General features: G+C 35.7%; 1 protein-coding gene across 1 annotated transcript in view; it reads left to right on the top strand.

Annotated features, from left to right (window-relative positions):
• LOC144251639 (cGMP-dependent protein kinase 2-like) overlaps positions 1 to 15545 on the top strand; it is a 41613-nt gene extending 26068 nt beyond the window's left edge. Inside the window, exon 10 of the mRNA XM_077794456.1 lies at positions 15450 to 15545. Within this exon, the coding sequence (XP_077650582.1) occupies positions 15450 to 15545 (96 nt within the window). The remainder of the gene's footprint in view (positions 1 to 15449) is intronic.
• Positions 15546 to 21865: the final 6320 nt, after the last annotated feature.

Below are 21865 nucleotides of genomic sequence, written 5' to 3'. Positions count from 1 at the left end.
TTGAACTAAATGAAAATGAAAACACAGTTTATCAAAATTTCTGGAATGCAACCAGAGCAGAGTTGATAGAGAAGTCTCTAGCAGTGAGTGATATATTAGGATCCAAAATAATCATCTTTGCTCCTACTTTAGGAAACTAGGAAAAAATAAAGTGAAATTCAAAGTAAGAGAAGACAATAACTAATAATTTGTGCAGAAATTATTCAAATCAGTAACAAGAAATGGACAAAGAAAGTCAATGAAACCCACAGCTAATTCTTTGAAAAGATCAATAAAACCAGTACATCTCTAGCTGTAATACTAAGAAAAGAGAGAGACATGGGGGGAAGGAACAGATTACTAAATCAGAAATGAAAGAGGGGTACAATGACAGAATTCATGTATATTAAAAGGATAATAAAGGACTACTATGAATAGCTGTATTTCCACAAATTTGATAACCTGGATGTAGTTAACTAATTATTTGAATGATAAACTCTCTTGAAAGACAAAGAAGAAATAAAACAATCTGAAGAGGTTTATATCTATTAAAGAAATTGAATAAATAATCAATAATCTTTCAAATGAGAAAATATCAGGCTCAGATGGGTGTACTGGTGAATTCCAGTCAACATTTGAAGAAGAAATTATACCAATTCTCTATAGTGCCTTTAAGAAGATAAAGCAGAGGGAATTCTCCCTAATTCATTATTTCTTATTAGTGGATTATAATTATATGTAATAATGGGATCTATTGCCCTAACATCAAAAGCTGACAAAGGTTTTATAGGAAAAGAAAACTAGAGGGAAGATCTCTCCTAAACATAGCTGTAGAAGTCCACAACAAAATATTCGCAAATTGAATTCAACAATGTATAAAAAGAATTAAATACTAAAGTAAAATTAACTTTACCCTAGGAATGCAAGGTTTGGTTCAACATTTGAAAATCAATCAGTTTAATCCATCACATCAACAGGATAAAATAAAAACCACACAATCATATCAATAAGTATAGAAAAAGCATTAGACAAACTCTATCACTATACAGATTTGGTAAAAAAATCTCTCAGTAAACTAGGAAAAAAGAGGGATTTCCTCAACTCAATATAACAAATATCTACAAAAACCCTACTTCTAACATAATACTGAATGATGAGCAACTAGAAGCCTTTCTTCTATGATCAGAAAAAATACAGATGTCTCTTCTCATCCCTCCTTTTCAACATCCTACTGGAAGGCCTAGTAAATGTAACAAGAGAAGCGAATAAATTGTTTTCTATTCTATTATTAAATGTGTTCAAAATAAAAAAAAAAGAAGATAAGCAGACTGGGAAGAAAGAAATAAAAATTTCTCTATTCACAGACAATATGATCATCCATGTAGAAAATCTGAAAGAATCAACAACAACAAAAAAATCTCTTGGAATCAGTAAGCAATTACAGCAAGGTCACAGAATATAAGGTTCATATACAAAACTCAATTGCTTTCCTAGATACTAACAGTGAACAAGTGGAATCTAAAATAAAAACACCATAATATTTACATTAGCACCCCTGAAATGAAATATTTGGGTGTAAACATAAGAAAATGTATAAATAATCTATATAAGCTAAATAACAAACCCTGCTGAAAGGAAATTTAGCTGTCCTAAATATATGGAGAGCTATTTAGGATTGTTCATGAATAGGAATACTCTGTATTTTTCACAGTGCCAGTTCTTCCCAACTTGATCTGAGATTCACAGCAATCCTAATGAGAATCCCATCAAGTTACCTGATGGATAGTGACAAACTGATTCTAAAGTTTATATGGGGAGGCAAAGACCCAGAATATCAACACAACATTGAAGAAAAATGTCAGAGGGCTGACAGTACCTGATGTAGCTGCAGTGAATAAGACAGTGAGATATTGATGGAGGAGTAGATAAAGAGAGCAATGGAACAGAACAGATGGCCCAGACATAGATCCACATAGACAGAGTCAACTGATCTTTGGCAAAGGAGCAAAGGCATACATAAAGCAGAGTCAGTCTTTTCAACAAATGTGCTGGAGTAGCTGTATATCCACATTCAAAAAAGGAATCTAGGCAGACCCTGTACCCTTCTACTCCCTTCACAAAAGTTAACTCAAAATGGGTCATAGACATAAATATAAGACCCAAAGCCATAAAACTCCTAGAAAATAATATGAGAGAATAACTAGTTGGCTTCGTGTATGGTGATGACTTTTAAGACATATCAAAGGCCATGGCCTATGAGAGAAATCATTGGTTAGCTACACTTCATTTAAATTAAAAACTTGCTCTGTGAAAGAAAATGTCAAGAGAAGGAAAAGACAAGCCTCAGAAGTAGGAGAAAATATTTTTAAAAAACATACAATAAAGGACTATTATTGAAATGTATAAAGTACATTTAAAATAAAAGAAGAAAATTAAGAACTTTATTAAATAATGGGCAAAATACCTGCACAGACATCTCACCTCAGGAGATATATAGATGGCAAACAAGCACATGAAAAGATGTGTACAATCTAAATCATTAGGGGTTTAAACATAAAAACAGCAAAATAACACTTCTCACCTTCTAGAGTGGTTACATCTGGAACACTGACAACACTAAGTGCTGGTGAGGATGTGGAGCCATGGCAGAAATGCAAACAGCACACACACTTTGGTGGATGGTTTTCTGGTTTCCTAACAAAGTTAAACATACATCAACTATATCATTTAGCAATCCCAATCCTTGATATTTCCTCAAAGGAGTTGAAAACCGATGTTCACTTCAACATCTTCATGCAAGTGTTCGTGGCAGTTTAATTCAGAATTGCTAAATCTTGCAAGATGTCCTTCAGTAGGCAAATGGGTAGGTGGCTGAATCCAGACAATGGAATTTTATTCAATGCTAAAGGGCAATGAACTATCAAAACCATGACAACACATGGAGGAACCTTAAATGTATATTACAAAGTGAAAGAAAGTCCAATCTGGAAAGGCCACATAGTGTTTTATTTCAAATGTGTCACATTTTGTGAAAAGCAAAACTACTGGAGACAGTGAAAAGACCAGTGGTGGCCAAGTTGTGGGGTGTGGGAGAGAAATGAACACAACATATTTTGGGGGCAGTAAAAATACTTATATGATATATAATGATTGACACATGAAATCATATGTTAGTTGAATGAAAAGTATGGACTTTGGGTGATGTGTCAAATGTACCACTCAGATGGGGTATGTTGACTATTGAAAGACTGTATGTGTGTGTGTTAGTAAGAAGTACATAAGAAATCTATGCATCATTCCTCTTAATCTCACTGATTGTTCTAAAAGTCTTAAAAACTTTTTAAAAGCTCTGTTAAAGTAAACCACCACCATAATAGATTAAAGTAGAAAATCTATTATATAATCACTTCATAGTTGCAGAGAAAATTTTGATACGTTCAGTTATAATAGAATCTCTTAGCTAACTAAAAATAAAAAGAAATTTAATGAATCAAATGAAATATACCTAACAAAATTTAGAGCAACCACTGTAAATCATGATTAAACACTTGAAGTATTCTCTTGAAATCAGTGATCTATGCACCCCCAATTCAGTATTTTATTTACCATTGAACTAAGATAGAGATAAACTTAAAAGACAGATGGAAAACCAAAGGACAAAATCTACTAGTTGATAAAAATTAATTATATAGAAATACAAAGTGGAAAAACAAATGTTAGAATTAATTAGAGAGTTTTTAATGTGGGTTGCAGCATGTAAAATTATTAATACAAAAACAGAATATTTTAAAAATACAAAACAGTGTTATTTAAAAATCAGAAAAATAGTTGATAGAGGAAAAAATACCATTTATGAAAAAAACATAGCCAAGACTAGCAAAAATGGCAACAATTTTACTGAGAAAATTAGAAAAATCATATTTAAAAGATATTATATAAGACTTAAATTAATAATTAATGTTGCTCATTCTCTCTTCTGGGCACAGAGCTAGACAATCCATTTCAGCCCTTTTTCTAGGTAGTTGTGACCATGTGGCACATATTAGCAAAAGTGATGTGTACTACTCACACACCTGGCCTGTAAAATTTCTATGCAGTGGGTCTCTGTACTCTTTCTGGCTTGTTGCCAACAAACATAGCTGATTTGAAGTTAGCAGAGCCCTGAGATGGAGGGAGCCTGTCTCCCTAAATCACTGTTAATGGAGATCTACTCATTCCTCAGGAAAACCCAGAATGTGAGAAAGAAGTACATTAATATAGATTTTAAGCTTTTATACCTTCTTGGATATATTTAGTGCAGCAACTAGCATTATTTACCTAACTCAGAAGGATGCACTATATTTCAAAACAGACAGACTGAACATCCTAAAGATATCAGTACTCTTCAAGTTGATCCACAGATTTGATACACTTCCAGTGGAAATCCCAGCAGAGCTTTTTCTGAAAGTTTGGCAAGCTGGTTCTAAAATTTATGAAGAACACCCAAGGGCCAAGAATAGTAAGACATTTTTGAAGACAAAGAGAACAGGATGGAAGGAAATTGCTCCCTCAGATATGAAAGCTAATTATAATGCTATAGCTCAAACTAATTACTAAAGGAGGAAATACTAGTTAAAACCACAGTGATTTTGTACTCACAGATGGCAAAAAGGGAAATGTTTATATTATTAAATCATTGTGAGGATGTAGGTCAATTAGAATTTTTATACACTTCTGGTAGAGAGAGTAGCAATATAATATAACCCCTTTGGAGAATGTAGTTGGCAATATCTAATAAATTTGAAAATGCCATCACATCTTTGACTCAGCATCTCTACCGTCTTATACATATCTATTAGATAACATGGAAAACAATATCACTAGAAGAATTTTGGAGTGGCATGTAGTTGGAAATAGTACAGATGTCCACCAACAGTAGAATGGATAAAAATCATTGTGTGTTAATTAAATGGTGTTAGGATACAGCAGTGAAAATGGACTTCAGGAAAGATTAAATTCACAGATATAAATTTGAATGATAAAAAATGCAATTTGCCCCAAAATAGATAAGATCTACCTAAAGTTTAAAATATAAAAGTTTTGTCATACTTAGGTATATTATATATGGGGCAAAATTAGAAATGAATGCAAGCAAGTGATAAGTGTAGATGTCAGGGAAATGATGACCTCTTGCCCATTGGGCAAAAGGACTCCCTAGGAGAAGCACGTGGACCTTCCATGTTGGCTTTTCTCTAGTTATTTAACTGGTGGGTGGTACAGGGGGTTTTATTCTCATGCTTTATAGCTTGTTTACATGTCACATTGTTTTATAAATAGACTTTATGTATATAAAGTATATATACTTGCTATCTTTCTCTTTTTAGTTTCTCTCTTTCTCGCTATATAGATAGATAGATAGATAGATATAGATAGATAGATATAGTATTTCCTAACTTAAAAATAATCATCAGCTCCCACAATATTCTTTTGCCAAGAAATTATTAGCTGTACTTAGTAAGTGACAGTTTTTCCCATCAGTGTGCTTCACATGGGCTACTGCTTCTCCTTTAAATACCTTCTACCTCCTCATCAATTTACCTGTACAAGGTTCCCTTAGAGCCTGGTTCAAGTCTCAGCTCATACAAGTACCCATGACCTTCCTAGACCTCATGCTTATTATATCTTATTGAAACCTTCCTAGACCTCATGCTTATTATATCTTATTGAAACCCATATGAGCAGTTATCTCTTCATTTTTTTTCTCACTAAACACAAGTTGAAAATCTGTTACAAATGTTGTAAGGTACAAAATGAATAGATACAATGTCTTTTCTTAAGGAGCTAGATTTACTCACACCCAATTAGATGGTACTCCTACTAGGGATGTAATTGTGGAATATAAGCAGTGTTAGAGATCCTTATAAGAGAGGAATTGGTTCTGTGATTCAAGGAAATATTCAAAGAGCCTCAAAGAATTTTTCCAGTTTGCCTTTGTGCATGCAAATCATCCCTTTTTTGCCCACCTTCTACTAAATACTATGAGCATTTCAGCTGAATCTCCATACCCCATAAAGAACAGGCCATTGTTATGAAAGTTTCATCCATACATACCTTAGCCTCTCTCTAACTTGATGGAAATCACCTATTGTTTCCTATTTGGAGGATGGACAGACGTATCTGCTAACTAGTTCAACTGTGCCTCTTCCAGGAGGGCCACATCTTTTTCATCTCCCTAAACCCAGGTGTCTGACCTACAGTAGGAACTTGATGGATACTGCTGAATGAATGAATGAATGAATGAATGAGACTCACTCAAGTATCATTACTATAAATTCTCTTTTTTAAAAAATTATGCTTTCAGGCAAAATCCAACAGAAAGACTGGGAAATCTGAAGAATGGAATCAATGACATTAAGAAACACAGGTCAGTAGTTACTTTTTTGCCCAGAATAATATAGAAATTATGGGAATTTCTATATTATGTAGATTTTCCATTTTTCCGGTGTGTGTGTGTGTGAGTGCAAGCGCATGCGTGTGCAAATTTGAGGGGGTGGTTTGGTTTTGTTTTTCCTCCTTTGTTTTGGGTGTGGTCAATGCAATCAATCTCAAGGAGATTTTTATACTGTTGGAAATTCATATTGAGAATAGATGAAGTTATAAAACAAGTAACAAAATCACATCTTCAGGTCATAGAAACAGCTTTTTATTCACTATTTTCATTGCTTTGTATGATGAACTTGGATTCTGTAAGGAAATTAAGCTCTGTTTTCAACACTGACTTTTTAAATAAAATAGACTATAATCATTACTGTCAATATTCAGGAGAAAGTGTTAGCTAAGTAGGTAGTAAAATAGCACCAACTTATGATGTTTTAACTTTATGATTGTGCAAAGTAACACACAGTCTGTAGAAGCTATATGATGAATTTTGAATTTTGATCTTTTCTGGGGTTACAGATATGTGGTTTAGTATACTCTTTAGTGATTTCTTGCAGCTGCCAGGCACAGCTCCTGGACAGCCACATGATCATGGGGGCAAACAACCAATACTCCTTAAGGGACTGTGTTGTTAAGCTATAATATTCAGTAGGGTAGGTATATTTTAATTTAGGATATTTTCAGGTTATAATGGGCTTATTAATATGTAACTTCATTATATTTCATCATATTCTCTTTCAGTTTTAATATGTTTAAATATAATTCTCCTTAGCATATTTCTCTGAATTCTCAAGTCTCATGTTAATTTTATTTATTTTGGTGAAGAACATAGATTTATGCAGAACTTCAAGCATCGAGTTCTCCTTGTGCTGTAATTTAACATGCAGTTAGATTTTTCAGTTCTATGAGTTTCTAAAAATGGTCTTCAGCGCCATTGATAACTTCCTTAAGACATCCTCTCTGATTTGATTAAATATTCAAATGTGGCCCTTCAAACCTGGAGGATTTCTGTTTATTCAGTCAGTACCTGGCTGTGTCCTGCAATCTTCAAGATGTTTTTACTTTGCTTATTATTTACAGATAGAAAATATCACTTATAAATAAACATTGATATTACTAAAATAATTTTGAGAATTTCATTAATTGAAAACCTTTGGATCCACTGATGCGGTCGCTGTTAGAAATGAAAACGACTCTCAATAATTTATTACTCTGTGGATTTTCCTTTCTTTATCTTTTCTTCTTTTCATGCTGGGGATTGAACCCAGGGCCTTGTGCATGCGAAGCACACACTCCCCTACTGAGCTACACCCCCAGCCTTCTATAGAAATTTTCACTGAAGAGCTGGGGACACATCAAAACAGTGTGAAAATAAAAGCAGAGACGTGGCTACCGATAAATAGAAACACTATTCATTTTCCTAAACAGTAAGCAGTACAGCTTAAAGAAAAAATCCCCAAGCTGCCAGCCCTGCTCTATGTATTCATGAACTTACTTGAAATAAAGCCATGTATTCAACATTGTGAACTCATATCAAGCTCTGCCTTAAGGAGGAAAGAGGGGAAGGAGAAAAAGCAGAAAGAGGGAGAAATAAGACAGATAAATCTGCGGATTTTATAGAGATCAAAATGCTTGTAGTATTTTAATGTTCTTTCTTGTCCTTTGGATTGCCTCCAGTTGTAAAGCTCATTATTTAATCTTAGATTACAATTTATCTTCTCCCTGCATTCCATGCTATTCTCACAGTTTCTTTTCTCATTATAAATTGACACATCAACACACCATTCACATGGCAGAAACAAGTGTCCTGTCAATTAAAGTGATTCTTTCAATATATTTTCTCCCTTTCTCTCATTAAAAGACGTCTTCAGGTTTGGCTCTGGGGTAATTGAGAACCAGAAATGATATAATTGTTAACTGCTTGCAGCTCTATCTTTTACTTACTTCCCCAAGTCCATTTAAATGTAGCTGCCAAATTGTGAATGGATGCACATGGGAGTTGATGGTAAAGAACTTCCTCCCCTGGGCATCTTAATAAAGAATTCTGAATTTCATTCCCTGTGGGGAATAATTTGCCTCTTTTTCCTAAGAGGCAAGGTGGTCTTTGCTGTGGGTAGATGTGACGAAGTCAGAGTATAATGTGTAGAAAAGAGTTGACTAAAAAGATACACCAGGCTTACACAGTGCTCAAAACCATGATTTCATTCTATATGTCTGTTTTCATGCTGTTTTTAATGAAAGTTTGGTGGGGGGGAAGACCTCCATATCTTTCACCAAACAGAAGTGTTTTTCAACCTTCCCCAAGTCTCCAAGGTATATAGCTTTACTCCCCAGCATATTCTTAGAATATTAAGGGGGAAAAAACCCAAAGTCTGGCATTAGATTTTCCCCCCTCTCTAAAGTAAAAGCTTCAATGCTTTTAGAGACCTATTCATGTAAGCATTTCATTTAAACACAATAGAGTTAAACATGGAATATTGTTATATGGATTTATTCATTCTGTGTTTAATTATCTTTTCCTAAAAAAATTATTATAGAGCTCCTCCTTCCCATATTTATGAGCTAACTTATAAACGAGGCATCAATCACATCTCCCAACACCTATTTTTAAAAGAGGAATAATAGACTTGTGGGGTACTATTAATTTTTTTTTTCTGATAAGAAGAGGAATAATTTGTTTCAAGTATTTTAAACATTGTTTTACTTTTAAGAATAGCTTCTACAAGCCTTCTGAAAATAAAGAAGCAATTTATGTGCTGTTAATGCCAATATTTCCTTGGTGAATGTTTTTCACCCATGAGTACATGCTGGCATTCACATTACTTAAAATGTGCTTAATATCAAAAGGCCAAGTATGAAGTGAATGGCCACTCATGTTAAGTAAACATTATCATAAGTCAAATTGTAGCAAGTACTCTATAAAAAAAACATACAGTCTCTTTGATTGAGTAATGGAAATGATACAGTCTGAGTAGAATAATGGTAATGATTTTTATTAATGTTTGTGGAATACTTCTGGGTAGAGAGAATTAAAATATGTTAAATGTATTGTTACTGTATTTGGTGGCAAAAGAAAACAATCTACAGAACTATGTACCCAGAAATCTCTAAAAATGCAGCCTCTGTCTGTGGGAAGCAGTGATGGGTGGATCCAGGAGAGAACTGTGGTTTCTGTCAGAACTGCAGGGCAGTGGAGGGCGATGGAACTCCTGGTGCTACTGCCTGGAACTCAATCTTTGGCTAGAGTTCCAGCAGCTTCTACTAAAATGGCACTTTGGTTTAGGAATGGCATCTGAAATGGAATGTACTAGCACTTGCCCTCTCTGTTTTTAGTTCCTACACTTTTGCTAAACTTAGGCTTGGATTAGGAAATGTAGTCAAGGACTGAACCAGAATCAACTCTGGGGTACAGAGAGACTGAGAAAGGTAGAAGCACTGACTTGGCTGATAGAAGAATGTGACAGCCTCCTAAGTATCACCTTGCCTTCTATCTCACCCCACCACACCATCACCACCTGACCAACCTGGTCCCCTATGGTTATTCTCTACGTAGACAGAATTGTCTTTTGAAAACTCGATTGATTGCATCATTTTCTTAGAACTTTGTAATGGCTTCTCATCACAATGAAAAATCAATTTCTTATTGTGCCCTAAAACACACTAATATGATCTGGCCTCTGGTTATTTCTCAATACCTTTTTTTTTCTTTTTTTAGTTTTCTCTGCTCTCACCACATTTCAGTTCATTCCTGCCACTTTCTTCCATCTGGAAGGCCCTTGCCACAGATGTTCTTGTGGCTTCTTCATCCTTCTCTACATTCTGGCCTTAATTCTAATAATGCTTTTTAAATACCACCCCAGCTAAAAATCCACTCCTCCTATTATTCCCTTTCCAGCCATCATTTGTTGCTGAAAGCTCCGTCCTTGTCCCCAGTGCCAATCCAAAATAAGGATATGGTTCTGAAAAAAATGAAAAAGAAGTTTTATTGCTTTGTTAGTAAAGGAGAAACACAGGGGACTTCTGTCCCAAAGTCTGTGATTCTGCCCATCAGCAGGAACAGGGGACTTTTAAAGAGATGATTCAAAGGCTACATTCCATTCCACGTGTTCTCTGTTGGAGTTATACTTCATTTGTTAATTTTGGAGATAGTCATTTCTGACACCTTCTGGTACCATCCCCAAAGTCTGGATTACTTCATTCCTATGGTGAGTGTGTACCCAAGGACAGATTAACTCTGTCTAGGAGGGGGAAGAAAGGTAACCTGTTGCCCCTGATATTAGGGAAGGGGAGAGATTAGGGAGGAGCAGGGAGAGAGGAAGTGAAAGAAATGTCCATTTAAAAAATGCTCTGCAGTGGCAGAGCAACAAGGGTTTTATTCAAAGCATGTTACATTTCCCCACTGTCAATTTCTACATTCCATTTTTTGTGGAAAAATGGGCAAGCACATCTCCAAACTGCTTCCTGCTGAAAGGGGGCAAAGTTGGGGGAAGTAACCCAAAGTACTTATTCTGTATCAGGTCGGCCGTGGACAGTTAAGGGCATTCAGCATCAGAGGAGTCGAGTTCCACAGTGGCAGATGGCAGGTAACTGGACATAAGGCAGAGATCATGCTCAGACAACAATAAACAATACAGCAAAGTATTACTTTTTTGTAAATAATTAGCACAAAAATACTTAGTATTTCAGCCAGTCTCTGAAAACCATGAGGATGGTATCACAATCTTATCAGTGAAAAGCAGATCATGTTCATCAATGTAGGAGGTTAGGAAGATTTGTGAGTCTATGAAATCAGACTCAAATTAACTTAGGACAACTTTGTGACTCTTGTAATCATTATTATTAGGCACTGTCACACAAGAACCCTTCCTTTATAGCCTCCAGATTTACTTACTTTTGGTAGAGCTGACTTAAGTATACATCTTAAGTTGCATTTTAAGAAAACCAAAACATTGTTTTTGCTTTTAAATGTCCATAGGACTGTGCTTTTAGTATAGACTCTCCTGCCAGGTGTTTAAGACCAAGTTGGTCAAAACTAACCTTGTTCCTATCTACAATTAAGAGTCAGCTGAGATTCCTCAGAGATCACACTTGGGGACATGTGTGAAGCCTCCTGGCTCCTTTAGCTTTCCTCTACTCGTGGTGCCACCTGCCAGGATAAGTCAGGGTCCTGCTGACCATATGTGGCTTCTCTTGGAAGCACCAGGAACAGTTCCCTCTCCAGTGACCCTCCTCTTTGCAGAACGTGCACTAGTTGGCTTCCTGTGCTCTAGGGTCCTGTCCATTTCCCTAATCAGCAGATCAGGTGACTCACCAGAGTTGCAGGGCCCAGAGAGGTCCCATCATTCTCTGCATTCTAGCTGACCTTAGAGGGCAAGGGCCAAAATATTAGCTGTTTTTGCCTTGGCCCTTTTACTTTCTTGACTTTGGTCTTCAAGTTTTGGGTTTTAAACATCCAGAAAGCCAGTTTCACCAGTCTTAAAGAGGGAGTAACAGGTTATAAGTTCAATATCTATAATTTTACATAGACTTCTTTCATTTGATTAGGGTTAATATTAGTACTGGAAGTCATCATTATATACTATCTATCCTGATGGTTTATCATCTCAAATTAACTCAGATTTATTAATTTTGATTTTTGTTTTAAGAAGCAGTACCTATGCAAAACACTAACAGGTAACAGTTATAAAGTTTACAAGGAAAATACAAAGTGAAATTAACAAAGAAAAAAAATATTCAGTTTGTGTAAAGCTATGAACCAAGAAAAGACTTTTATAATCTTGAACCTTTACTTAGTTAAATATTATATCCCTGTTTGACATCACAGTAATCTTTACAACAAAATTCAATCTTTTGAACACAACTTTAAATGAGCTGAAATCTAGCCGATTTTGGAGCCATTCCAACATGGACTAAGGTGGGAGGAGAGCCTTATCTTCGGTAAGGCAGAGCTCTTCACAAATAACACAATACAACATTACATCTGAAACATGAATCAAAGAAAGGCTGAGAGATCTTTTAACTTTCTTTTTGTGGAAAAAATGGCAGAATGCTTCCATGTTTTACAGTGCCACTTTTAAATAGATCAGGATCTCCTTGTTACCTTCCAAAAATGTATTTAAATTCCAATTTCAGTGTGAAGAGTAACACAAAATTCTATATATTTAAAACTTATTGACAATAGGTTATTTTATCCAGCTATAGAACATCAAATGACATGAATAAATACCAACTAAATCCAAGACTTTTGGATACAAATCCAAGATTTTGCTACAGATTATTTTAGTTTGGATAACACCAAATTGGCAAAGTGCTCTCCTAAGTTTTACATTTAACCAAGTTTAAAGTACAACATAGAATCCAGAGTGGACAGTAACAATAATTACAGTCTGCATGGGTTAACAAAAATCAAAAGATAGTTTTAAATCTCTTATACATTTAGGACATAGTGTTAATGAATCAGAAACTGACTTGATTGAAGCAAACAGGTATAAGACAGGTCTTCAAATGACAGTGTGGCCCTTCTATGTCAAATACAATGTATAAAAGAGAGCACTTATTGGTTATCTTGCCTGTAAACTTATATAAACTTTCATTTTATAAACATTTACATTGCCACTCAGATAGATATAGTTCTCAGATGCATACATATACCTAGTTACGTTTTGAGTGTCAACAATAGTGTTATAATCTAAATAACAGTTTTTTGTTAAACCAGTTACAAAGTAATGATTTAAGAATTTAAAATAGGTACAGACCCTAATTCCTTTAAGACTTAATTTCTCCAAGTAATAAAACCTAACAAATGCAAGAAAATTATCTCAATAGATAAGAATCAGTGTTTCAGATTTTGCTTCATATCAGCACATTAAAGTTTAAATAACTTTGTACTAATTATAGCCAATTAAACACAAACATTAATATTTTAAGATTTACCTTTTGCAAATCTTCTTCGACTTACTAAAACATTCACCACTACTTTATATCCTTAGTTTTTCTTTCATCTTGGACTTTAGCATAAAAATATTACTTTACCTATCAGACAAAATACTTTCTCATCCAGAAACATTTCTTTTACCTTCTAATTTTCCATACTAAAATATATTTCCATACCTATAACTTTCTTTTATCTTTTCTAGTTTTGGACCCTTCCTTAAATTCATATTCTGAAATGGACTACTTTAGTCAATTTTTTGTTGCTGTGACTATAAGATCTGACCAAAACAATTGTAGAGGAGGAAAAGTTTATTTGAGGGCTCACAGTTTCAGAGGTCTTAGTCCATAGAAGGCTGGCTCCATTCTTTGGGGCTTGAGGTGAGACAGGACATCATGGAAGAAATGTGTGGCAGAGGGAAGCAGCTCACATTGTGATCAGAAAGTAGAGAAGGAGACTCTATTAGGCAGATAGAAATATATACCCAAAGCCACTCCTCAATTCCCACCTCCTCCAGCCACACCCTACCACTACAGTTACCACTCAATTATTCCCTATCAGGGGATTAATTCACTGATTGAGTTAAGACTCTTACAAACCAATCATTTCTGAACCTTGTTACATTGTCTAAAACTTGAGCTTTGGGGGGGATACCACATCTAAACCATACACATACCTTATGAATGTTATCTGTGCATTCAATTTATACAACAAATTTTATCCTGGGAGGTGGACAGTCCAGTGTATACTAAAAAAAAAACTAAAAAACAGAATTAATATTTTTCCACATAGGTTGTATTTAAAAGGTTGGAACACGGGATTCTTTTGAGTCTGACCTGTCTCTGTTATCATTATCACAGTGTCATCAACTTTTAGTGAGTTCCCCACTGTCAGTTGTACCCAGAGTATCCTTTGGGACATTTTTCCTACACTAGGCATATTGATATGCAATGCATCCTTTTCTTTAGTCTTCCTTGAAGATCTGTTTGCAGAGGATGCCTTCAAAACACAGGTTTGCCTTCATTTATGTCTTTTTCTTATCTGGGTGCAGTTATTTATTCTGACAGTCTTCCCAGCCATTTTAGTTTGATGGGCTACTATTATAGAAAGAATTGGTCTGCCCCAGTGATGAATATCCCCTGTCCAAATGGGGTATTCTGTTAGATTTTAAAAGAGGAGACTAGTCCTGTCCCTAGGTCATAAACTGACAGTGCTGGAATCTACTGCCACATTTTTTGTGGCCATCAGCCTTTACCTCCCATGGACAAAATGGGGCTGAAAGGAAGGGCAGTTTCTCTTTGGACATTTTTCTACAGCTCAGGCAGCTTTCATGGGATTTTTTTCCTCAGATTAGGGCTAGTGTCCTTGACCACATGAGATGATCTATGCCTGAGAAACAGTGTGGGCAGTGCCAGCACTGGGTGTCAAAGATTTAAATCTTTTTAAAACCCTTTTTCTGGTGCCTTGCTCTCCTTGCACACCAGAAGCAGTGCCTTTGGACACCTTCAACTTAGTTCATATACTTTATCCCTGACAGACAAACTACAAAGTCAAGATTATATAATAATCCAGATGTGGCTCAAGTGGTAGTGTGCTCGCCTGGCATGCATGCGGCCCGGGTTCAATCCTCAGCACCACATACAAACAAAGATGTTGTGTCCGCCAAAAACTAAAAAATAAAAATAAAATAAATATTAAAAAATTCTCTCTCTCTCTCTCTCTCTCAAAAAAAAATCAAGATTGGTAAAAAACTTAAGAAGAAGAAAGGCTCTGACAAACTTTGACTTTTACATATTTGCTTTTAAAATATTTTTAAATTTGATAAAATCATAGGTATTATTCCCGTTACTTTTTCTTTAGAAAGTAATTCCTCATGGCAAGTAGCAACTAATGAATGTAAGCCACTGACTACTGATCATTTGCTTCTTAAGAAAAAAATCTCAGTAAGCTGAGACTATGACTCAATGATGATATTTGGCCCATATTTTCTTAATGTGTTTTTTACAAGTGGCTGTGGCATTGAATCAGTGTTCAGGTAGGAAAAAAAAAAAAGATGGCCTGGGTGCAATAGCATGCTTAATCAACATCATTCTAACCTTTGTCTTAAAACTTTCTATATTAGCTCAGTGGACCCATCGATCACAGCTACTTTGACAAGTATCCTCCTGAAAAGGGAGTGCCTCCAGATGAGCTGTCTGGCTGGGATAAGGACTTCTAACAGAAGACAAGATGATTATTGCCTATACGGAAGAGGACAATAAGGATCAAAAATCTGACAATGATTATTATATTACAGTATCTTTTGGAAGACCATTAGGGAAAAGAAATCCCTGTGCAGGAGGTGGAGGAGAGTGGTATGGATGTGGTTCTGAATGATAATGTCTCATTTAGATGCTGTGAATTATTCATGTATTTCATTCTATGCTTGTGTCAAATGTTGAAGGCCATCCCCTGCCCCTTTTCCACAATCAAAACATTTTTGTTGAAGTAGCATAGTTTTCTCTGAAATCTACTGCTCCCTCCCAGTCATACTCTTCTCTTTTGAGTCATAATAAGGGCTTAACAAGGGCCTTGCCCTTGAGCAACTAAGTTCTACAAGTAAGAGGAAGAATCTGAGTAAATTTTGGAAGATTTCCCCAGCACTCAACAACTCCACATAGGCATGGTGGCATCTTAAAAGGTGTTATGTAGAAATCTTGGTAATCAATAGTTCTTGACTTCTTTCAGCCTAGAAATACACAAATATGCTTCTGAAACTAGTCTGGAAACTGTGTGAGTATTAGAGAGTGATACTCCATAAAGCAAATAAGTCAATTTATCCATTATATTCTATTGAGAAACTTTAAAAAAATTAAACAAAGCAAAACTATTTTTCTTTCTCCTGTGACCAGCTATGAATGATATCTCAGAGATTTTCAAAAACTCTGCTAAAAGTGGTTATAATTTATGGTTAAATGAGGACTTTTAGAAAGGTTTTATCTGCTAAAATGTTTTCACGACCAAAGTAGAAAATATATTAAAATGAAATCATGAAAGCTTTTCCTCCCTGTTAGAGATAAAGGAGAATAAATTCCAATTGGTAAATTTATGGACTCTTTGAAACTCTGAGCTATTTTGGTCAATTCTGTCAGTGTTGCTATTAATAAACCAAAAAGGGATAGAGTGGCTACCATTAATTTTTAATGAGAAACCTATTAGCAAATGTTGATGCTTTGCAATCTCTGAGGAGTTAATGACTCTTTTTAAAGAGATTTGAGTCTTGGATGTGTTTATAATTACATGCCATTGAAGAAGTCACAGGATTTTAGAAGTAAAAGAATACCTACTACTGGTTGCAGTGGCTCCTGCCTGTAACACCAGTGACTTGTGAGGCTGAGGCAGGAGGTTTGCAAGTTCGAGGCCAGTCTCAACAACTTAGCAAGACCCTGTCTCCACCAATTTAAAAAAAATGTGTCTCAAAATAAAATAACAATGGACCTAGGGATGTAGCTCAGTGGTAGAGTAACCCTGTGTTGTATCCCCAGTACTGCAAAAACAAAGCAAAATGAAATGAATAAACACCTAGCATCTGGCCTCTTCCTGCCTCCTCCTGGCAATCTTCCAAATAATGAATAGAACATTTTCAATATTGTTGGATACTAGTACCTAAGAACATCACTAGTAAGTGAATGTTTATAGGGATTGACCATGATCACTTTATTTCCTCTTTCCAAAATGGATGGGAAGCAGAGCTTTCTCTGTAATTTTTTTTTCTTTTACAAATGATATACAAGTTCCAGCATTATTCAAGCTTCTGGTTATATTTTTATATTATAATAGTCTATGTGAAATGCAACCTCCACCTGTTCTGCACACCTATTCATCATCCAGAGAAAGTCAGTTATATGTTTCCTGAAGACCTTAACCCCATAAGTGAGGCCCAATCCAAGAAAGCGCATCCTTAACAAATCACATTTCCACACTTACAGTCCTTTTGCTGAACCAAAGAGTTTTTGTTTCCTGGAGTAGTATTTTTAAAGATTATGTATTGTACATAGAAAAAACATTTTTAATAGGATTAACATAACCTGCTTAAAGAATTTCTAAAGTTTTTAAAATATTTTTATTTGCATTTGGTTTGTATGTACTATATGTTTTTCCATGTATATATTTTAAAATTACCAACATATACAGGTAGAAAATTTATGTATTGGATGGATGTTAAAACTGTACAGTTATAATAGCAATGATATTCTCAAAAGGAGATCAAATGGTTGTAACTTTAAAAAACCCTACGTATAGAGAGATAAAAACCTGTAAGACTACTACAGGTTTATTTTTCCTGTGATTGGTCATATCATATGTAATTCCCACATGTGATTTTATTGTGTTTTCTTTAGAGTACTTTATAAAGATGAGGATGTGAGAGATTGAACCATTCTATAATTCCAACTCCACTATTTCCTAGCTGGGTGACCTTGGGAAAATGATTTACCTTTTTGAGTACTAGCTTTCTCACTTGTAGAAAAAAGGCAAAGTAATATTTATTCTAGAAGCTTGCTTTGGGGATTAAAAAAAAGTATGTAGAGAGTCTTTTGCCAGGTATCTGTGAAATAATCAATGTTGCATTGATGGGAACTATGGTTACTATCTCTGTGAAAATTAAAGGGGCCTTAATAACCAGTTAGTCCTGAACCTTGTGCATCATTGATGTCTGTATGCAAAATTGTACTGATTAAATCCCATATCTGTCCTTGCTTTTTCTTTGAAGTAAAGATGGTTATCAAGCCTTAGTGTATAAAATGAAGGCTTAATCCTCACCAAAATGAAATGCTTTGTTAAGCTGACCTAAATTTTAATTTTTTATAAATTAAAGACACATGCACACACAGGGAAATACAGAAACTTATCTCCATATATAAACTCATCATATTCGTAACCATTAAATCATCCCTTATCTCTCTTTTCTAGGGTATAAGGTTAACTTTTCATTCTGACACTTCTTCAATGGGAGCAACTTTTCATAATTGGAGTTTCTTAATCTTTTCTCTAGACATTAAAATGTCTGGGAGGAGGAGAATATAGTAATGAAAAATAAAACTTAGAGTAAAAAAAAAAAATCTAGGTTTGAATTCCAGCTCTGCCCATATTTGCATGACTTTGAACAATAAACCACATCTTTATTCATATATAATTTGGAAATATACTTTTAAAGTTTTGGAACATTGGACCAGAAGATTATTACTAGCAGATCACTGATAGTGATCATTTAGAAGTGTATCTACACATGTATTTCTTTTGGCACAAGAACAAATACTTTCTATTACTAGGCATGGTAATAGGAGCACTTACATTCATTATCTCATTTACATAAGATCCAAAAATATTACAAACACATTGCCTATTGACTGCTCCAAAGCTAAATTTTGGTCTCGGATTCATTTCATTCACAGTTTAGCTGTGATGTTTTTGCTTGGCTTAGTCTAAGATACTATGACTACACCTCAAACAACCCCAATACTTAATTTCTTATTTTCCTAAATTCTTTGGGTCTGGATTTGGACAGTAAAAAGCAAGGATGGTTTGTCACACTGTACCACAATACCTGGGGCATCACATTGAAAGACGGAAAAGCAGGGAGGGAATGTGATTCAAAGACTGGGAACTAGAACAATCCAAAGGCATGTTCAGGTACATAGTTAGTACCTGGACTGGGATTGCTCAATGACTATGACTGTAACCTGGTTGCCATCACATGTCCTCTCCATGGCTTGGACTTCACATCATGGCCTCCTTAGAATAGTCAGACTCCTTTTGTGGCAGCATGAGGCTCCAAGAGCAAATGTTCAAACCAACAAAGCAGAAGTGATATCCCATAGGAATTACCATTTGTCATCTAAAGGTCACATAACATCACTTCTCCCTTGCTCTATGGGGGGAAACATAAATTGTTGAGAGCCACAGCCGAAGGGGCCCCAGCAAACTTCCAGCTACTAACAAACTTCCAGCTGCCGGCTGATGATTGGCTCACAGCAGCCCCAGCAACATCTAGCTGATTGGCTCCTCTGTGGTGATGCTCATTGGGCTGTTTCCCTGCCCTGTCAAACCACAGAGCTGCTCATTGGGGGACTTCTTTGGCTCCACCCATGCGACCCAGCCAATCGGCCTCAAGAGCAGGAGGATTGTGGGAGGTGGAGAGGCTGGTGTTGGGGTGAGAGGCTTGTGGGAAGCCGGTGGTGGCAGTTGGGCTCTGATGGTTTTTTCCTGAGGAGCTGTTTTGTTTGGCATGTGTGGTTGTAAAAATAAAGTTAGTTTCTTTTGACAAGTGGCTCCTGAATTGTGCCCAGCCAGACTGCGGCAATAAATCAACCCAGATTACAGAGGAGGGAACATAGACTGGACTTCTTAGTGAAGAGTATGTCAAAGAACTTACAAGCAAGTGTTAAAACTGCCACAGTCCACTTTCTTAGCCACACATTGTTTACATTCCTATGATCTTCAAAAACAAATTTCATTTCATCCCAAGGGTCTCCATAAAAGCATCCATCCAATTCATATGTGAATGATGCTCCTTGGGTGTCATTCCTTGAATATATCCCTTTAGGTCTGAAAGCCTATGAAATAAGTAAGCAACTCAACTGCCCCACCACTCCCAAGATTGGTGAAAGGAGTAAGGGATAATTACAACAGATGACTTGCATTTAGAGCGTGGTAAAGGGAGTCACAAAGCAGCCACCAATCTGTCATAATTCTGAAATCTGGCCTGACATATGTTACCATGTCTCTGTTTGAGGCAAATCCCTGCCCACTGTGGATTGTTCCCACAGCCCTGGTTCCATCACCCAGAGTCTTGATTCTACCTTCTGAACTGTTCTTTCTTTTCCATAAGATATAGCAAGTATTTTCAACAGAGTAGACTTCCTAGTCATTCTCCTGCCTATAAAAATTGGATGATAGAAATGCTTCTTTCAGGTTTGCCTGTCCCTGTGTCTCTATTCCACACCAATTCATTTTCTTTAAAAAATTTTGTGAGTTTCCCATGAATGAATTCCTAATCTACTCCATTAGTTATAAGTCACAGACACAAATCTTTTCTATTAAAAATACTGTGAGAAAATTCTAAGATTCTTAGAAGTTCTGTTAATTTTTTAAAAGAGAAGGTCTGCATAGCACTTACTTAAGCTTCAAAGATCTTTTTAGGAGGATGTGGTAGACAGCTTCAAAGTTAACTTCTAATGATCCCTGCTTATGGTATCCATGCTCTTTATAGTCTCCCTCCCTTGAGTGATAGCTGAATCTCATGACTCCCTTCCAACAAGAAGAATACAACAAAAGTGGTGGGCTGTCACTTCCCAAAATAGGTTTCAAAGTCACTGTTTCTGTCCTTCTTACTAAGTTGTTAAGGAAAGAAGAACATAAAGTTTGGGGAAACAAGAACAACGTAGACATAGGAGAAAGATTGTATTCTTAAGGCAACACTGGTCTATGGAGATAGATCAGAACCTATCAGTTCAAACTGGCATATACATTTGTCTTTCAGGTTTGCCAACATTAATCATATAGGTGACCTGCAAGATAAGCTGGTGTACTTTCACATATGCCTGATTTAGGATTTGAAGATGCTAAAGGAGCAATTTGGCTGGAGCTAGAAGAGCCATAGGTCTGGCTGTTGCTCTCCACCAACTAGGGGAACCCCCAGTTCAGCAACAATGTGGATGAGCTACCACCAGAGCACAAATACAGCTACTTTTGCAGGGCACAGGGGTGCATACCTGTAATCCCAGGGACTCTACCCCAGAGGTTGAGGCAGGAAGATGACAAATTGGAGCCCAACTTTAGCAACTTAGCAATTGAAGGTTAGCTTCAGCAACTTAGCAAGACCCTGCCTCAAAATAATATATAATATTAACAAAAAGGGCTGGGTATGTAGCACAGTGGTAGTACACCCAGTAGTACAAAATCATAATAGTGTAGCTGTTTTTCACATCTCTGCCTTACAAATCTTATGTAGAAATCTTCATGAAAAGGCTTTGCTCAAAAACTACTGAGAGGGGTAGAGTTGCAGCTCAGTGGTAAAGCACTTGCCTAGCATGTGTGAGGCACTGGGTTTGATCCCCAGCACACATAAAAATAAACAAATAAAATAAAGGTATTGTGTCCATCTACAACTAAAAAATTTATATAAATAAAGTTAAAACATAAATAAAATAAACAAATAAATAAACTGAGAAGGGAATTGTGGGAAACATATCTGGTTTAGTTAAATTAACACAGTACAAATTTGCTCCGTTTTGAAATTCATAACGCATAATGATTCTTATGTAGTTATTTAGTTTGTATTTTTAATTAATAAGATTTGCCTTTTCTCTTTCTACCCAATATTTATCAAAATGTATTTAGGGCTCAAGCCACATAGCTCAATAGAAAGTTGCAAAAATAATTCGTCTCAGGTGATTTACAGGTAAACTCTAAGCTGAATTAGATCAGAGGCATTTTCAACTGTGGAAGGTCATAAAACCAATATTTTAAAAAATGTAATTGTTGGTTGTTAAATTGAAG

This window comes from Urocitellus parryii, unplaced genomic scaffold (assembly GCF_045843805.1).
Source record: "Urocitellus parryii isolate mUroPar1 unplaced genomic scaffold, mUroPar1.hap1 Scaffold_140, whole genome shotgun sequence".
In the NCBI taxonomy this organism is placed as follows: Eukaryota; Metazoa; Chordata; class Mammalia; order Rodentia; family Sciuridae; genus Urocitellus; species Urocitellus parryii.
Note: the sequence above shows the minus strand (reverse complement) of the source record. Positions and strands in the feature narration are given on the sequence as shown.